Source organism: Sciurus vulgaris (genome assembly GCF_902686455.1).
Source record: "Sciurus vulgaris genome assembly, chromosome: 13".
In the NCBI taxonomy this organism is placed as follows: domain Eukaryota; kingdom Metazoa; phylum Chordata; class Mammalia; order Rodentia; family Sciuridae; genus Sciurus; species Sciurus vulgaris.
The window spans coordinates 37,252,928-37,274,021 of NC_136474.1; the positions used below are offsets into that span (position 1 = coordinate 37,252,928).

The following is a 21,094-nucleotide window of genomic DNA, read 5'->3' on the forward strand; positions in this document are numbered from 1 at the left end:
CCTCTTTTCTCAACCAATGATAAAAGTAGTGAAATTTGCAGCCAAGATGATTGTGAATCAATTATATTGTTGCCATTTTGGTATTTCCTAAATTAACACAAAAGGAAAAAAAAAATTATTAACAAAAACTTGTCTAGAAAATGGGAGACTAACCCAGTGGATTGTTTTTCAGTCAGGTTGGCCTTCCATACCCTGTACCTAAGCTATTACATATTGAATCTGCATTTAAGAACAGATCTGCAGTTTTTTTTTTTTTCTAAATTTGATTCTCATTACTACTATACTATTCATGTAGTCATTTCCTTATTCCCTCATTTAGAATATAAAAATTTATTGGACACTGACTGTTAGAGAGAACTGACTGCTTGAGAGAACTGCCTGACATGGGGTACAGGAATGATTCTAAAATTCTTCATTTGCTTTGTCAAAGTTTTATGAGAAGTTATAAAATTATACGAATCAAGTGAAAGACATGGATAGTTAGGTAAAAGCTGGGGAGGGTGCTGGTATTAATCAACTTTCTATTACTGTGGCAAAAGACCCGAAATAATCAAACTGAGAAGAAGAAAATCTTATTTTGGCTCATAGGTTCAGAGGTTTAGTCCATGATCACTAGGCACCATTGCTTTGGGACTGTGGCAGCACACTCCATAATGGTGGGGAGTGAGTGGTGGCACACGACTACTTACTTCATGGTGGCTGGGAAGCAACGAGAGAGAAAGGAGGCAATATCCCCTTCAAGGGCACGCTGCAATTAGCCTAACTTCTTCCCACTAAGCCCTACCTCTCAGAAGTCCTACCACTTCTCAAAAGTGCCAAGCTGGGGACAAAAACTTTAACATAGGCCTTGGGATGACATTCCAGATACAAACCATACATAGCCAGTGCTCATGGCAACACAAAGTATGGGAGCAGGAATTTAAGGGTTCTGTTAGTGCAGGGGGCAATGGCATTGTGAGACATAGTGAGTTGTTGAACACTATCCTATTCTCTTTGGGAACCTCACACAAAATGAGTGGTTTTAGAAGATTAGGCTTACCCAAAAAGCTCCATCTCAGGGTGAAGCGCTGTGTTAAGTCTTGGCTTCATTTCCCCTTCTTGGTGACCTCATATACATGTCCCTCTTAACATTCAGTTTTCTAACTCTGCCCCTGCTTTCCATGTTTTCTGGAAGCATTTAACACAGACACTGTTGTGTTACTGTCAAGGTCTTTTCCTTCTTGCCATTGTCATTTTCTTCCTTCCTTCCTTGTGTCTCTTGGATTTACCAAGGTGCTCCGTGATAAAGTGTCTGAGAGGCCTGATACTTAGAGTGTCTCTTGCTCCCATAAAAGTAGCCTCTGCCTTCTCCCATTAGTTTGGAAATGGATTCAGGTTAACTGGTTTCAAAGGAGAACATGTTCTTTGATGGGGATTCACCATTAGCTTGATTGATTTGCCATTACTCCAGCTCCTTGTGTTAAACATTTGTACCAGAAAGACCAAAGTTGTAAGCCTTATCCCTGGAAGGACTACAAATGTCATGGCACCTGTGTACACCACTAAGATCAGCAAGAGGAGCTATTGGTCACAAAAATACAGGCATAGCAACCACTACCATTTGTAAAACAGCCACAGTACATTCTTGATTTAGTAATGGTTCTGCCTTGTCTAGTTTTTATTAGTGGTAAGAATAATTATTCAAACACAGAACTTTGCATTCTCATTTTGACTTAATTTAATACAATACAGTTTATAACCAAAAGTGATAGTTACTTTCATTTCAATTTGTATTTCCACTGCTGTTTGTATTGCAAATAACACCTAAATTGTTTTTCTTGGCATATAATGACTCTTAGATGCAAATTCTCTTTTCAATTTCATTTCTTTAAATTCAACTTGCAATGCTATTCATTATTCTTTTAAACATTGTATGTTTTCAGGGTTTCCTGGTTTGGTATGTGCCTCAAAGGCCCTTCTACCATTTCCAAACCAAGGATGAGGCAGGGAAGGGGTGGAAGTGCTGTTGTTAGAATCCCCTTCTCTGGCAGCCCCATCTTCTAATTTCAGCATTCCCTGCAGACTTGTCCCTGGCTGTGTATTTCACTCTAAATGTTCTCTCTTTGTTTGTCATCTAATTTCACAAGGTTTTAACATTAATGTATGGTCTGAGAACTCCAAATCCACATCCTCTGTGATCCTGGGCTTTGAAGGTCCACCCTCCCTGGCCTGCATGCCTTTAGTGGGGTTTCATTTTTTCCATCTCTTCTGCCCATTATTTTCTGCCTTCTTCTCTTGACTTATGGGGGTTCCTCTTCAGTTTCATTCTCTAGTGATCCTGCAGCAATGTGTTCTTTTCCCAACAGGTTGTATTGAATGGTTCCATTATTTTATCATACTTTTATGTTTACTAATATGCTTATTCTTTGAATAAGTCCAGGAAGGAAGAAAGCATAAAATTGAGTGAATTGCTGGGAATGTGGAATTGATAGATGCAGAGTTGGTGAGTCCCCTGGGGCTTGAGTCCGTCATTCATGTATTGATGCTTCCTGCCTGTTTCAAGTCAGATATTAAGTATAGAATGAAAGCCTATAATTCCAGTGGCTCAGGAGGCTGAGGCAGGAGGATTGCAAGTTCAAAGCCAGCCTCAACAACTAGCAAGGAGGCCCTGTCTCAAAATAAAATATAAAGAGGACTGGGAATATGGCTCAGCAGTTAAGTGCCCCTGGGTTCAGTCCCCAGTACCAAAAAAAAAAAAAAAAAAAGAATAAAATGAATGGAGAATGGAGTGGAATGTAATTAGCTGTTTTTTAATTTTAAAATATCGACTGTTATAGTGAGAAAAATTAGACTTATAGTGTCCACATATAACAATATTTGTAATGCAGTCGTTATTCCATAAAAATAAGGGATGCGTATTTTGAAAGTTTGAAGAGAGTTTGAGAGAAGGGGATACATACAGAACCTCCTTCTTTCTAGTACTGGCCCTCCTCTGGGTAGACTTGAGTTTTGAAATTCTTAGTAGGAATATAACAATATGGGATGAGAGTAGAAGTAGTTCCCTTCATTGATGAAGAAAAACTTGGAAGCTAATAATGATCTTTAGTCTTTAGAGAATGCTGGTCTAGGTTGTCCAGGCCTGTTGTAGAAAACATACAAAATAGTCAAATTAAGTTAGAAGAAGTATATCTCTATTCAGTATGGTATCTACTTATGGAACATTTACTCTGTGCAAGTTACCATGCTAAGGAAGATCCATAAGACTTGATTTTTGCCCTCCAACTGCTAAGGAGCCTGTACAGGAGAGGGAAAAATGTAGTTCCTCAGAGACAGGGCTGAATACAGGAACAAGCTTCTGATTCTTACTTTGTGTCATGGTATAAATGGAAGCTATATTTTGATCTAAGAATAAAATGATAAATTACTCTGAGTTATAATCATATAGCCTTAAGGTTTTTTATTCAATGTAAGTAGGAAAGTACTTACTCTAAAATCATATGAGACAAACAGCCTCTCATATTTTGGGGGCATAATAGGCCATATTTATGCTATTTTAATTTTTCTAATTTCTGTCACAGTATTACACAATTCCAAATGATGCATTTTAATTGCCTCCTAGATTAAACTTGTAGCAAGCTATTAGATCTAAAAGAGTGAACTAAGGATTTTGCTGAAAGTAAATGTTGGAAAATATTGACAATACATATTTAATAAGTACAGTGGAACAGGCAAAGTTGGATTATATGATGACAACTAATTCACTTTAAATGCATAATAATTTTAGCATTTAAAATGCTACTTTTTATGCTTTACTTTTAATATCATAAATTACTCCCAGAATTTGCAGTCTGCAATAATCTCTGGATCTCAGAGTTAGATAATAGGCCCAATTATTGAGAAAAATAGGTGATCTATGACTAGTGAAATTGTTGCCTTACAAGTACTTACTGGGTCCCAGATTGCCTTCTTGACCTGTCTCATCTCTGCTCTTCCTCTGTATTCCTTATCTCTGTTAATGATTCTGTCCTTCATCAGGAACTTACACTATAAATATGGGAATAATCCCTTGACAAATCTGTGTATCAGCACATTCAGTGAATACCAATTCTGAACAGTGTATGTCCAAATTATTCCCTAAATCATTTCAATTCTCTCTGGCACAACTCACCACACATCCAGACTCTCCTGAATTACCACAATTGCTTTCCAATTTTAGTTTCCTTGTCTCTATCCATTAGCATATAATATTTCTTACATTGCAGCTAAGCTATCATGAAAAATGTGTATCTTATTAAACTGATTACCTCTTTACAGTCTTCCACCTCCATTGCTTTAAGATAGCATCCACATTTCTTAACAGGACTCAGCAGATGCTAAATGACATTCCCCCTGCATACTTCTCTAGTTCACCTCTTGCCATTCCCCACATCCTGCTCCCTCCCCACCAAGGCTTCCTTTTGACCCCTGTGCCAAGCACTCTTATCACTCAAGGACTCTTCACATCTAGTTTACCTGGTTTGACTGCTGCTTTCCAATTTTTTCCATCTGTCTACATCATACCATTCGGATCTCTGCTAAATGTCACTTCCTTAGAGATGTATTTCCTGACTTTGAGGGTGAGTATGGTTCCTCCCTATTCAGCTGCTGACTGCTCAGCCAGTCAGTTGTTACTGCCCAACAGGTATTGAAATCTCAGGCTGACTGAGATATTGGATTTTTTTCATGTGCCCTACTCCCCATCCCAAGTGGAGGATTAGTGCTAACAAGAGGTAGAGGCAGCCTCTGGCTACAATGACATAGACTTCCACAATTATTACTGAGCTTCAAAGATTTTCTTGAGCAAATGCTTCTTAATTTTTGTATGTCTTTGGTCAGTTTCCATATTCCTTTGGCTACTGTTTTTGACCATCCCCACCCTCAGTTTTATCATTGCTTTTATTGGGAGAGAATGTGATGGGTACAAACCTGTACCCCTCACTTATCTGTTAAAAAAATTTAAGTGCATACATGTACATGCCACACACCACACTTACACAAATTTTTATGTTGTGTATTCTTTTGTATAGATCCATTTTTCTCTGAATCATTTTTCTTCTGCCCCGATGACTTCTTTAAACATTTTTTATAGTGTTGATCGTTGAGGAACTCTTTCAACATTTGTATGTTTGAAAAGTTCCTTATTTTGCCTTCATTTGTGCAATTATTTTCACCCAGCATAGTTTTTGAAAGAGTTTTTTTCCATTCAGTATTTTAACAGGGGATTTCCAATTGTTTTTAGTTTCTGTCATTTTCAGCATTCTGCATTCTAGCATTCTACAGCCATTTGTATTGATGTTGCTCTGACTATAAGATGTAGTTTTTTTGTTGTGTTGTTTTGTTTTGTTTTGTTTTTCTAGCCTGTGTTTAAGATTTTGAGAAATTTTGCTTCTGTGCTTCTTTTTGTTTTTCTTCTGGTTTCTTATGTTTGGGGCTCATCGGGCCGCTTGGACCTGTGGGTTCAAATTTTCACCAAATTGTGAAAAGTTTCAGTCATTGTTTCTTCATATATTTTTCTAATCAATCCTCTCTGTTTTTCCTAAAGGACTTAATTATCACACATTAGTTATTTGGATTTAAATTAGTTTGCGCTTTACTGATGCTCTGTTTTTTTTTTTTTTTAATTCTTTTTTTTTTTCATTTCAATTTGTATTTTCTGTTGTCTTCAAGTTCATGATCCTTCTTCAGTGTTTAATTTCCCTTGAATCCCATTCAGTGTATCTTTTATTTCAGACCTTGAGGTTTTCATTTTTTTAGGTAACTTTCATGTATCTACTTAATTTTTTTTTTTAACAATGGAGTATAGTTATAATAATTACCTCAGTGTCCTCTGGCAATTATATTTGTCAGTTGTGTGTACATTTTGCTTGGTAATTTTTCCTCATTAGTGTCATGCTTTCCAGCCTCCACATGTCCTCCCTTGGCTGCTGAATGTTGTGATTTTTATTTTGTTGGATCCTAAATATTTTTGCATCCTTATATTATTTTGCTTCATTCAAAGACATTGAATGCACCAAGGTCAGTGCTTCAAGGTCTTAGCCTCACCAGGGCAGTGTTTAATCTGGGCCAGTGACTCCCCACCACTGAAGTTACACCCCTCTGAATACTCGATCCAGAACTAGTGAGCTATGCAGTCTCTGTTCTGGATGATCACATAAGCCCCATGCCCATCCTGTGTACCTGGGAAGCACTGCTTCCAGCTAGTCCTTCCAGAAGCTTCTTTTCTCAGTCTTGCTGCATTTCTTAAAGGTGCATTGTCACATGCAGCTCATTTCTCTGAGAGTTGTGCCGTGAACCATCTGTGCTCTTTCGAAGTTCATCTTTCTCCTTTCCTATTCTCTGCCCGGGATCTCTCGCTGGCCCATTCTACCAGATCCTTCACACTCTTCTCTACTCAGGAAGGCTCTGGTCTCTGCCTTAATTCCCCTTCCTGCTCCATTTCCTGGACACTATCTGAAGGTTGTGATCCAAGCAGTCATAAGGCTCATCTTGTTTGTCTCTTATCTCTTATGCATTTTTTCTCTCTTTGCTGCTTAATAGCAAATGTCTTGAAAACCATTGTTTCATGTTATTTTTGATTGTTTCCAAGTGAAGCGTAAACCTGTTTAAAAAAAGCATTAAGTAGTCTAAGAAAACTTAAATATTTAAATACTTAAAATGTTCTTGCCCATTTTGGTCAAAAGCAAAACGTCCTAAAGGCAGTTTTTAGCTATGGTCACATCTCATTTTCTTTTGCTCAATGCACCAGTAATAATGATGTAACTAATCCCACTGAGGACTTACCATTTTGCACACTTCATAGACATTAACTGGCTTAATATTCATGGACTGTTCTGTGGGGAGGGACTCTTTTATCCCATGTGGATGAGGGCACTGAGGTAAAGGAGGTTGAGTGAGTCTTCCAAGGGTAGCTCCAGAACCCACTCTTCGAACTACTACACTCTATTGTCATTGTTTAGAATGGCTTTTTGAGGATTAAGAGAGTGGAAATGTGTCAGCACACATTTAGCCTCACTACTGGTTAGATGGACTCCTTTCCCTAATTGATTGCTACACGCAGGTCTACTTTAATATTTACTGTTAGAGACTGAAAATTCAATTTATTTAGGAAGTTGTTGATTATAACTGAAATCACAAGTATTTTCCTCCTGCTCTTTTGGAATGTTGGTTTGTAGTCCTGCAACTGGGAACTATCACTCCTACCTTGCATGTGTAATAACTAGCTTCTTTTTTCAAATACCCAATGATTGAAATAAGTTGAATTATATACAGAGACAATTTTATGAAGACTCTTGTAACAGCCATTTTAAATGGGATGCTAAAGGTAAATGGATGGCATTAGAGATATCATGCTAGGTGAAATAGCCAATTCCCAAAAAACCAAAGGCTGAATGTTTTCTCTGACAAGTGGATGTTGATACATAATCGGCAGGGTTGCGGGTAAAGGAAGATGGAGGAATATTGGATTGTGTAGAGGGAAATGAGGGGAGGTGAGGGGGCAAGGAGGAAGGAAAGATGGTAAATGAGATAGACATCATTACTCTATGTACATGTATGATTACATGAAGGGTGTGACTCTACATCACGTACAACCAGAGAAAAGAAAAGTTGTACTCTGTTTGTGTACATGAATCAAAATGCATTCTGCTGTTATGTTAACAAATAGAACAAACAATAAAAAAAAATAAAATAAATGGGATGCTAAGTGGTAATTAATGTATTATTTGGATATTTTCATCCACATATTATAATGGATTATTATATTGATTTAGATATGTAAGTTTACTTATTTAATAGTTCAACAGCAAAATCTTATAATAGTGGATTGACAGAAAAAAGGGCATCTTACATAATTTAATTCTCCAGGTAACATTGAGATCAGTGCCCAAAGGTCACAGAAGATAATACTTAGCGAATGGGTAAGTTCAAGGGACCCTGCCTGGGGTGGCTCTCCCAACAACACTCTCAGAGAAGTTGTTGCTGTTGGCTTATTGAGTAAAATGCTTTCTCTCCCAAATTATGTGTTTTTTTTGTTTAACTTTACATTTATTTTTAATTTATTGCTTTACAAATTCTCTTTCAGTATTTATGCTGATTTTTAAAAATTATATTTATTGACACCCTAATTTGTTTTCAAATATTCAGATCTATTTGTGATCATTTTTAAATAGGATAGAACATTTTACCAAATGATTACCTTTGGTGAGGTCTATAATAGTTTCTAATGAAACTATTTCCTGTTGTAAATCATCTGTTGTGATAATGTGTTTTCTTTATTATAAACTTAAAGTCATGAATGGCTATTTTCTGATGCATATTTGCTAATTTTATGTGAAGGGTGTATGATTGGCAGGTCATCAAGATTACTGTGATTTTTTTCATTCTCATTTCTGGACACTGTCACAAAAGGAGAGCCTTTCTTTCTCATGCTTCTTTTATAACAGTTATAAGCTGTTTCCTTATTGCTATAGTTTCCTTAGCAACATGTGAGACTTGAAGGTTTTCCCTACAAATGTATTTCTTTCATGACAGTACTTTCTTAGTAAGAGAATTTGTTGAATGAGAGAATTGTTTGGCCAGCATAGTGAGTGGTGACACAAGCTAGGTTGCTATATCATACTTACGTTGAATGGCACCATGCTTTTGAAATGAATAGAAATGTAAGTCAAAAGGATAGAAGATGAAAGATGAAGTTTTAATAATACGAACAAATTGTAAATATCCTACAAAGAGAATTTCAATCTACAGAAGCCTATGTATCAAGGCCAATGTTATTCATATTATACACAGAAATACATAGCCAGGTGCTAAAATATTGACCAGTTCTTTACCTTATCAAATATATATTTCCAAGTATATCATAATCAGAGTGTATTGAATTATGCAGTATGGAAGTGAACAAAATAATTTCTAAGGTCCTAAACAAAATGGTGTTTTCACTGAAATAAAATTGGACTGCCGAAATGTCTGGTTGTGAGCTGATTCTTATCACTGCATCTCTGAACAGTCAGCACCAGCCCAGCAACCATCATTGATACTTCCTATAGAGCAGGAGCAAGGAACTTCCGAAAAGAGCCTGATGTTCAGTACTTCAGGCCATGCAGGCCATGTATGCTCTCTGCTTCATATCTTTTGTTTTCATGTTTATTTTTACAACCCTTTACCAATTAACTTAGGGGTCTGTACGGTAATGGGCTTGAGTGTTATGCAGACAACTCCAGATACAGAATGAGAGAGCTTAATATTCCAGACTTCAAGAAGCAGTTCCTGAATTTTGTTTTATCATTTTTAAACCCCTTAAATTGAGGTTAAGTTATTATCCTTGAAGATTTTAAACTAATAGACCTGTTTCAGAGATTGCTAAGTATTTTTGCTATACTCACTTTGCTATGTATGTATATTCTAATTTTGGTCACATAGTAAGCTTAAAAATCTCTTTCAGCGTACATTTTGGATTTTCCTTATAAGATATATTTGGTGATTAATGTATGGTTAATTGGTCTAGATAATGTGTTAGACATCACGTTAGAAAATAACTCAAGCATTGGTACAAAAAGGTTTTTAAGACCATCGTATTGTGTCTCGGTTACCCAATAAAATTTTCACTACTTGATTTTGCCTGAATCTTCCAAGAAATATAATTTAGGGGGGTTTTAGGCTGTGGATCTCAAAGAATGATCACCAGCTTGAGCATTGGGACACCAGGAGGGGAATTTGTTTGAAATGCAGATTCTCAGGTTCTACTCAGACCTGTTCAGTCAGAAACTCTGGGCTGCAGTCTGTTGTGCAGGAAACACTCCAGAAGATTCTGGTGTTTTAATCATTTAACTTGTGCAAACCATAGTGGCAACAGGGAGGATGAGGGTAAAATCCTTTTAACCAAAATAATCTTGGCAAAATCATGTACAAAACAAAATTTCCTTGTTTGCTAACTGCAAATAACTTGTTTGCCTTAGTTATTTTTAATGCAGGCCAATGACATACATATAAATATGTACTGCTAAAATGTGAATCATTTAAATTCTTCATTATCAGGATTTCATTATTATATTGCCATCTAATAGCTAGAGAACGTCATTTGAACTTGACTAGTTATATTCTTATCAGGTGTGTTCATTAATTAATTAAATGAAGAGTAATTATTTGGTTTAGCACTGACTTTGGGCTATACAATGCGGTTGGTATATTACACACTATACATGTGAATTGAACTTCTAAACTTTAAAAGTAGCTACTCAAAATGGATGATCTTTTGAGTTGTGAACATAAAAATATAGTTCATGTGTACATTGGCCACAACTTTCTGTGAAAGTAAATAACTAATACTGGTTTGAAAGTCCCCAAAGTTCTTTTATTGTTTGCTTTGTTCTTCATTTATTACATATGTATTTGTAAAGACAGTTATCTTTCCATTCTTTAACTTGTGAATATGAAAAATATAGAGAGATTTTTTTTCCTAGGCTAAACGCACTCCTTTAAATATTAATAATTAATCATCAATTGTTTCCATACTAGTGATTAAACCTAGTGTGCTCCACCACTGAGTACTTCCCAGCTGTTTGAGACAGGGTCTCACTAAATTACTCAATTTCAAACTTGAGATCCTCCTGCCTCAGCCTCCCTGGGATTATAGGTCTGCACCATGGTGCCATACTGTATGAACTCCTACGCTCTGGTAGCAATTGTTTTAGACAGATTGTTACATGTATGTGCATGTGTTGTTGCTTGGGATCAAACCCAGGGCCTTATACATGTTAGGCAATCACTCACAATGAGATACACCCAAGCCCTGTATACTAATGATAAAATTTAACTTTTCTGCACGAACTGATACAAGTAGTGTTGATACCAAAAAGATAAAACATCATCACTTAGTTCAGAGGAAAAAATGGCAGCATCCCAGTGGAATGACTTTCATAGTTATTGAGGTACAACATAAAATAGGTGTGCCCTTTTGTGATCTGACTTAGCCACAATTTTGAGAAAAAGTATACACTAGTATTAGCATGTCCTTCAGATGAGTTTAAAATGGTATTTAGTGAATCTAGGATGTGCATTCATGAGTTTTATGATGGGGTCACAAGTAGATTAAAGTAAGAACTGTTAAATGTCTAAACCACTTTCGTCACAAACAATAAGTCATTTACATTGACACCCTTTACCAGGAGTGAGAAGTATTGTATCCTTTCCAAACACCGGTAGTGCTGAATGAATATGAAACATACAGGGAGACTTTGTGCAAGGGGGATTGACTTCAGCTTCTTCCCCAATCCTCACGTTTTATAGAATGAGAAAAGCAAACACAAGATAGGTGCAATTGGAAGAAGAGGAACAAAAATACTTCTTGATGATGTCTTTTTAAAAAACGTCAGAAAAAGCAAACGGGAGATAATGTCTGTTAACTCTGGTATCAAGATTAAGTGGGCAGTGGATATTTCCACCTATGTTAAGCAAACCAGAAATAAACTACATATGTACATATATGTATTGACTTATACATTTCAATGCAGTAATGAAAATATACCAAGAATCACTTTTTGATGTCTTCCATCGTAGGATCTGAGATGGTTAATTTTGATGGAAAAAGTTTCTTGTTGTATACAATTAATCAGAAATCCATGAATCCAGTGAAGGAGATTATTACTTTGAAATTTAAAACCACACAGAGTGATGGGATTCTACTCCACAGAGAAGGACAAAATGGCAAACATATCACCCTGGAATTAGTTAAAGGAAACTCATCTTGTTCCTTAATTCAGGTAAAAGGACCAGGATTGGTTTTAAAAATCTGATTACTTAAATGAAAATGCTTTTTATATTTAATTTTTTCTTGAGGAGTAATTTAAACTGAAACCAATCCATTTAAGAATGAAAGAAGGCCCTATAAATAATTCCTTGGAGTGACTGGTATAAATGAGAACTGTCTAAGCAAAGGGAACATGTTCATCCTACAGTTCTGTATTTTGAGGTCAACATGTTTATCTTAACCATGTATTTATGTAAACAGTATTATAGTTTGATAATTGTATAGAACCATCATCAGCTATTCAATTAAATAACCTAATAATACCTTAAAGACGAGGATGGATCATTGTGAAGTTTTAAGGTAGTAGCATTAATTTTCTTCTTTCTAAGAAGAAAATAGTTTCAAATTAAATGAAAATGTCATCAGAAATAAGAATAAGAACAAATAAGATAGAAGTTGCTCAAAGATCAGAAGTACATTGTGTTTAGGATTAACATTAACTAGCTATCTAGCTCTTTCCATAGGAGGACATAAGAAAGTGTAATTGCTGTGACAAACCCCCTAGTAGAAAACCACAGTATTGACTAGGTGGAATAATATTGCATTGACTTTTCCTCTCTTTTCAGGTGATGCTAACCTGCCCTCCCCTGATACCCAGGCGACCCTCACCTTGGGTAGCCTGCTGGATGACCAGCACTGGCATTCTGTCCTCATTGAACTCCTCAACACACGCATCAACTTCACGGTGGACAAACACACTTACCATTTCCAGGCAGATGGAGAGACTAGCCTTTTAGATCTTGATTATAAGGTGTGGACATGATAGATTTTAGCGCTTAAATGCAATATAACCCTCTAGAGAAAGTGCTTCTATATTGAAAAATATCTGCCCTCTCCTAGGAATTCAGAATCTGGTGGATTATTTCCTATGGGTCATTATCACACAGTAGGCACAGTTGAACACTGCTTATCAACAAGGATACATTCTGAGAAATGCATCATTAGGTGATTTAATTGGGATATGAACATCATCAAGTGTACTTACACAAACCTAGATGGCTATGGCATCACTGGGCACCATATTTGTGTGGGATGCCCACAGATGTGAAGTTCACCATTGAAAGAAGTGTTGTTATGTGGCACATGACTATACAGATATACACTATTGAGACACTTTATCTTATGAATGTAAGTTCTGAGATGAGAATAAGCACTCATGCCATGAAGTTAGGGTGTTTTGGATGACAAGCTATAATAAATAAAGCAAGCTACATTTTAAAAGACATTCTTTTGGATAATTCTTCTTCTTTATATCTGATGTTTTAGACTGTGAGCTCTGGAAATTTCTTTTTGCTTATAGGAGAGTCCTAACCAGAATATATGGCCTGGGATAACTTGGAGAAATAAGCAACAAATAACTTGATGTATTAACAAAAGAGACAAATGCAGACAAATAAAAACAACTATTTCTGAAGCCTTAACAATGTTAGCATGTTTGACCAGCATCCTAAGGAGAAACTGTCCTGGTATACAGATAGCACTAACTAGTCCTAGTTCCCTGTGTATAAGAGAAAGCCCAGGTCCTTTAAGATAATACTATCTGGACTTTCCAGCCCAGGCCTACTCTCAGTGTTCCCTTAACTTGGCAAGATTTTTTTGGAACAGAAGGGGGGGTGCGTTCAGGGACCTGGAGTTTTATTGTTCCCCTTTGGGGATGATACACTTGGATAAGCTGTTATACAGATCACCATGGAAATAGAGATAGGATAGTCTCATCTAAAATAATGACAAGAATCATATGACTAGAAATTGTAATAAGGGAATTGAGTCTCTCTATAATAAAGACAATGATAAATCTGCATGTTAAAACTTCATTTGAAATTAATATGACAATGTAATGTGCAAAAGCAAATTTGAAGACAATTATTATATCTGTAAATCAATAATATTTAGGGCAGATAATCAGAATATAATTAAACAATATTATTTATATCATTTTTTTCTTTCTAAGATCAGCTTTGGAGGAATTCCTAGACATGGAAAATCAATGGTGGTCCCACACAAAAGCTTCCATGGGTGTTTTGAAAATCTCTTTTATAATGGAGTGGATATCATTGATTTGTCCAAGAAACACAAACCAGAGATACTCATCATGGTAAGAAAGTCCAAATGTGTGCTTAATGGAGAAGAGAGATGCAATTTGTTTCATTGATTTAATTTTAAAATATATTTCTTCTAAATGTACAAATTGTACATGTTTTTGTTATGTTTGATATAATTTTTATATATGTATAAAATGGATGTGTAATGTTACAAAATAATGAAGTGTGATCATTTAACAGTTTTTAATACACTTTTTGTGGTGATAAGAACATTTAACCTGAGATCCACTTTCTTAACGAATTAAGTGTGTAATAACATTTTAACTATAGGCCAATGTTGTAAAACAGATCTCTAGAATTTATCTTTCATAACTTAAATTTCTCATGAGTGATGTGGCAAATCCCCATTTTCCTCTGCTCTCATTCTCTGGTAACTACCATTCTATTCTGTTTCTATGAGTTTGCCTGTTTTAGATACTCTTAACTAAATGGAATCATGTAGTATTTGTCCTTCTGCAAATGGCTTATTTCACTTAGCATAATGTTCTGCCTCATCTATATTGCTGCATAAGGCAGGATTTATCCTAAAAAGGTTGAATTATATTCCATTGTGTGTGTGTGTGTGTGTGTGTGTGTGTGTGTGTGTTCTATATCCACTCATCCATTGATGAATGTTTATATTGTTTCTACATTTTGGCTATTGTAAATAATGCTACAGTAAACATGGGAGTGAAAAATATTTTGAGAACCTTATTACAGATCTTTCAAATAAATACCCAGAAATGGAATTGCCAGGTTATTTAGTAGATGTCATCTTCATTTTTTGAGGAACCTCCACATGACTTTCCATAGGGACTGCATCATTTTATATTCCCATCAACACTTTAGGGTTCCTTTTTCTCCACATTTTCACCAACACATTTGTTTGTTTAGATTTGTTTAGCTATCCTAACAAGTGTGAGACGATAGCCTATAGTTTTGATTGGCATTCCCTTGATAATTTGCGATGTTGCCTGCATTTTCATAAGCCTGTTCGATGTTTCTAGGTTTTCTCTGGAGAAATGTCTATTCAAGTTCTTGGTCCATTGTTTCCCCAGGCTACTTGTTGTTTTGCTTATGAGTTTCCAGAGTTCCTTGTATGTTTTGGAATTAACCACTTTTCACATATACATTTGGTAAATATTTCCTCTCCTTCCACAGGTTACCTTGTCACTCCTGACTGGTTCTGCAGCACTGTTTTTAGTTCGAGGTACTCCTACTTGTCAATTTTTGCTTATATTACTATATTTCTAGTGTCATATCCAATAAATAATTGTCAAGACTGTATCATAAAGTTTTCCCCTGCTTTTTCTTATGATTTTGCAGTTTCAGGTCTTACATTTACAGTGCCTTTAATCCATTTTGGGTAGAGTTTTGCTTATGGTGCTCAACAGGTCCAATTATATTTTCTGCTTGTGAATATACAGTTTTCCCCATACCATTTGTTGAAGAGAATATTCTTTCCCTGTGGTATATTCTGGGCACTATTGTGGAATATCTGTTGCCTGTATATCCATGGATTTATTTCTGGTCTTTATTCTCTTACACTGATTGATATATCTATCTTTATGCCAATACCATTCTCTTTCAATTTCTGTATCTTTATCATAAATTTTAGATAAGATATATGATGCCTCCAGCTGTCTTCTTCTTTCTCAAGATTCTTTGACTATACAGGATCCTTTATGGTTTTATATGAAATTTAGAGTTGTTTTTTGTTTCAATAAAAAATGCCATAGAGAGGAGATCCAAGATGGCAGACTAGAGGGAGGCTGCATTCTTTCTTGCTTCATAACTCAGGTTTCAAGCAGAAGAAAATTTGTTTCTCTGTTAGGCAGTCTTTGCTGCTCATTGATCCCCTGCTGTTTATCCCATTTGTCCACCTTAATCACTCGCAGTCTGCCAGCATATCGACTACTTTTTTGAGTGCAGATTGCTCACTGACTGCCGCCTATCATTCAACATTTGCCCATTTGCCTGCCTCTTACCTACCCATCACCCACCCAACGAGGTCCACCTGCCGATAGTCTGCTGGTAGCCTGGAGATCACTGCATACAGCCAGCAGATCACCAGCTGCCTGTGATTGCCTGGAAGTCTATTGTCACAGTACCCAGTGGTTTGGTGACATGTGGCTGCCACCATTTTGGGAGAATAGCCAGAACCTGCAGGACCACTGACCCAACTGACTGCACCTCACCTCCAGGATCTTCAACTCTAATGACCACACCCCACACAAACTCAGCCCCCACACCCCGTGATGCAGCTCCCCATTTGCCAATATATTTGGAAACCAGTGCTTGAATTATCCTGGAAGTGAAAGCTGCCATATTTAGGTGGGGCAAATCCTGTCCTGAGACACCTGCTGGAGACTGGAAACTCATTGTCAGGTACCTCTTATGTATCAGGCTACAGAAGACTGGAAGGTTTGAATAGTGTATGACTGTTACAGTGTCGTTTTTTTTTCCTCCTTTTCGAAAATTTTAAGTTTTTATTTCTTTATTTTTTTTGCTCACTCTATTTTCTGATTGTTTACCAATTTCCTCAGAGTCTCTTCCTCCCTTTTCTCATGCTAACAACCAACTTCTTTTGATTACACTCTCACTCCTACGATCTAGAACTTCTATATACTCTTATCCCATTAACAGTGACAGCCTATACCCCTCCCCATCCTTTTTGTCCTTCTTTAGAAACTGCAGACCTCATTGGAAATTTATTTGTTATACTGTAGATAATAATTGAACTCATTCATTTGTTTATTATGACAATAGGGGCTCTTTGGTTTAGGGCTGCATATTGTCTGTACTGGGTGTGGCTAATATTGATCTAGGTTGTAAAGAAGAGGTTTCGGAAACCTGCAGGGTCACTATAAGCCTATAGAGGGGAAACTGCAATACCCCAGATCTGCACTGGTAGAGGGGAAGATACGAGAACAACATGAAAAAACAAGGGAAGAAAGAGTTCCAAACAAACCAAGATTCTATATTAATAGAATCCAATGACAGCATGGTAGAAGAAACATCAGAAAAAGAGTTCAGAATATACATAACTGAAATGATTCATGAAGCAAAGGATGAGATAAGAGAGCAAATTCAGGCAACGAATGATCACTCCAATAAGCAGTTGAAATAGCAACTACAGGAAGCAAAAGATCATTTCAACAAAGAGAGAGATTCTGAAAAACAAAACAAACCAGAAATCCTTGGAATGAAGGAAACAATAAACCAAATAAAAACTCAATGGAGAGCATAACCAACAGACGAGATCACTTGGAAGACAGAACTTCAGACAATGAGGACAAAATATTTAATCTTGAAAATAAAGTTGACGAAACAGAGAAGATGGAAAGAAATCATGAATGGAACCGCCAAGAACTATGGGATATCATGAAAAGACCAAATTTAAGAATTATAGGGATTGAGAAAGGCACAGAGATGCAAACCAAAGGAATGAACAGCCAATTTAATGAAATATTATCAGAAAATTTCCCAAACCTGAAGAATGAAATGGAAAATCAAATACAAGAGGTTTACAGAACACCAAATGTACAAATTTGCAACAGATCCACACCAAGGCACATTATAATGAAAATGCCTCACATACAAAATAAAGATATGATTTTAAAGGCTGTGAGAGAAAAGCATCAGATTACATATAAGGGGAAAACAATATGGATATCAGCAGATTTCTCAGCCCAGACCCTAAAAAGCTAGAAGGGCCTGGAACAACATATTTCAAGCTCTGAAAGAACATGGTTGCCAACCAAGAATCCTATACCCATCTAAACTAACCTTTTTGAAGACAAAATAAAATCCTTCCCTGGTAAACAAAAGTTAAAAGAATTGACAAATAGAAAAACTGCGCTACACAACATTCTCAGCAAAATATTCCATGAGGAGGAAATGAAAAACAACAATGTAGGTCAGCAAAGGTAGGAACTACCTTAAAGAAGAAGTCAATCAAGGAGAAACCAAGTCAAGTTAAAAACCAAAAATGAGCCAAAAATGACTGGGAATACAAATCATATCTCAATAATAACTCATTAATCAAAAGACATAGACTGGCAGATTGGATTAAAAAGCAAGACCCAACAATATGCTGCCTTCAAGAGACTCATCTCTTAGAAAAAGACATCCACAGACTAAAGGTGAAAGGATGGGAAAAAACCTGCCAGGCACACAGATTCAGTTAAAAACCATGGGTTTTCATATTGGTATCAGATAAAGGGGACTTCAACCCAAAGTTAGTCAGAAGGGATAAAGAAGGACGTTTCATACTGTTTAAGGGAACCATAAATCAGGAAGACATAATGATCGTAAATATATATGCCCCAAACAACGGCACATCCATGTACATCAAATCCTTCTCAATTCCAAGAATCAAATAGACCACAACACAATAATTCTGGGTGACTTTAACACACCGCTGTCACCACTGGATAGATATTCCAAACAAAACTAAACCTAGAAATCATAGAACTCAATAACACAATCTATAACTTAGACTTAACAGACATATATAGAATATCCCATCCATCAACGAGTGAATACACTTTCTTCTCAGCAGCACATGAATCCTTCTCTAAAATAGACCATATGTTATGCCACAAAGCAGCCCTTAGGGAATGCAAAAAAAATAGAGATACTATCTTAAATTCTATCAGATCATAATGGAATGAAATTAGATATCAATGACAAAATAAAAAACAGAAAATACTCCAACACCTGGAAACTAAATAATTTGAATTGAATGAAGCATGGATAACAGGAAACATCAGGGAGGAGATAAAAAAAAAATTCTTGGAGATAAATGAGAATGATGATACAACATATCAAAATCTCTGGGACACTATGAAAGCAGCACTAAGAGGAAAATTTATTGCATACAGTGCATTCAAGGAAAGAATAAAAAGTCAAGAACTAAATGAACTAACATTACATCTTAAAGCCCTAGAAAAAGAAGAGCAGTTCAACACCAAAAGTAGTAGAAGACAGAGAATAATTAAAATCAGAGCTGAATTGAATGATCTCGAAACAAAAGAAACAATTCAAAAAATTGATAAAACAAAAAGTTGGTTCTTTGAAAAACTAAACAAAATAGATAAACCCTTAGCCACACTAACAAAGAGGAGAAAGAAAACTCAAATTACTAAAATTCTTGATGAAAAAGGAAATACCCTGACAGACACCATTGAAAACATAATTAGAAGCTACTTTGAAAATGTATACTCCAATAAACTAGAAAATCGACATCAACAAATTTCTAGAGATATATGATCCTCCAAAACTGAACCAGGGGGATATACACAATTTAAACAGATCAATTCAAGCAATGAAATGGAAGAAGCCATCAAAAACCTACCAACCAAGAAAAGTCTGGTACCAGATAGATTCTCAGCTGAGTTCTACAAGACCTTCTGAGAAGAACTTATACCAATACTCCTCAAAGTATTCCAGGAAATAGAAAAAGAAAGTACCCTTCTAAATTCATTCTGTGAAGCTAGTATCACTCTGATACCAAAACCAAACAAAGACACATCAAGGAAAGAAAACTCTAGACCAATATCTCTGATGAATATAGACACAAAAATCCTTAACAAAATTCTTGGCAAATCACATACAAAAACATTTTTAAAACATAAGGCACCATGATCAAGTGGGGTTCATCCCAGGGATGCAAGGTTGGTTCAACATCCGGAAATCAATAAATGTAATTCATCACATTATTAGACTTACGGTTAAGAATCATATGATTATTTCAGTAGATGCAGAGAAAGTGTTTGACAAAATACAACACCCCTTCATGCTTAAAGCACTAGAAAAATCAGGGATAGTGGGAACATTACCTCAACATTGTAAAGGCTATTTATGCTCAGCCCACAGCCAACATCATTCTTAATGGAGAAAAACTGAAAGAATTCCCTTTAAAAATTGGAACAAGGCAGGGATGCCCTCTTTCACCACTTCTATTCAACATTATCCTTGAAACTACAGCCAGAGCAATTAGACAGATCAAAGAAATTAAAGGGATACGAATAGGAAAAGAAGAACTCAAACTATTCCTATTTGCTGATGACATGATTCTATATTTAGAGGATCCAAAAATCTCCACCAGAAAACTTTTAGACCTAGTAAATGAATTCAACAAAATAGCAGAATATAAAATCAACACACATAAATCTAATGCATTTCTATTCATAAGTGATGAATCATCTGAAAGAGAAACGAGGAAAACAATTCCATTCACAATAGTCTCAAAAACAAAAAACAAAAAAAAAGAAAAAAACAACTTTGGAATCAATCTAACAAAAGAGGTGAAAGACCTCTATAGTGAAAACATTAAAGAAAGAAATTGAGGAAGACCTTAGAAGATGGAAGAATCTCGCATGTTCTTGGATAGGCAGAATTAATATTATCAAAATGGTCATACTTCCAAAGGCACTATATAGATTTAACACAATTCCAATTAAATTCCCAATGCCATTCCTCATAGAAATAGAGAAAACAATCATAAACTTCCATCTGGAAGAACAAAAGACCAAAGCAATCCTGGGCAGGAAGAGTGGTGCACAATACCAGACCTTACATTCTACTAGAGAGCAGTAGTAACAAAACAGCACGGTATTGGCACTAAAATAGGCAGACCGATGGTATAGAATAGAAGATACAGAGACAAACCCACATAAGTACAGTTATCTCATGTTAGACAAAGGTGCCAAAAACATAAAATGGAGAAAAGATAGCCTCTTCAACAAATGGTGCTGTCAAAACTGGCAATCCATATGTAGTAAAATGAAGTTAAACCCCTCTCTCTCACCCTGTACAAAACTCCACTCAAAATGGATCAAGGTTCTAGGAATTAGACCTCAGACCCTTCACCAAAATGGAAGAAAAAGTAGGCCTGAATCTTCATCATGTTGGCTTTGAAGTAGACTTCCTTAACAAGACCCCCAAAGTGCAAGAAATGAAAGCAAAAATCAATAAATGGAATGAATTCAAACTAAAGAGCTTTCTCTCAGCAAAAGAAACAAATAATGTGAAAAGAGAGCCTACAGAGTGGGAGAAAATTTTTTCCACACACCCTTCAGAGAGAGCACTAACCTCCAAATTTATAAGGAACTTAAAAAACTTTACACCAAAAATATGAAGAACCCAATCAATAAATGAGCTAAGGAATTGGGCAGATACTTCACAG

At 36.0% G+C, this 21,094-nt stretch overlaps 1 protein-coding gene across 1 annotated transcript in view; it reads left to right on the forward strand.

Moving 5' to 3' along the window:
- Window positions 1-21,094, forward strand: part of LOC306642730 (contactin-associated protein-like 3) — a 237,119-nt gene that overhangs the window by 77,438 nt on the left and 138,587 nt on the right. Inside the window, 4 exon segments of the mRNA XM_079108476.1 lie at window positions 11,572-11,748; window positions 11,751-11,774; window positions 12,388-12,572; window positions 13,773-13,916. Of these exon segments, the coding sequence (XP_078964602.1) occupies window positions 11,572-11,748; window positions 11,751-11,774; window positions 12,388-12,572; window positions 13,773-13,916 (530 nt within the window).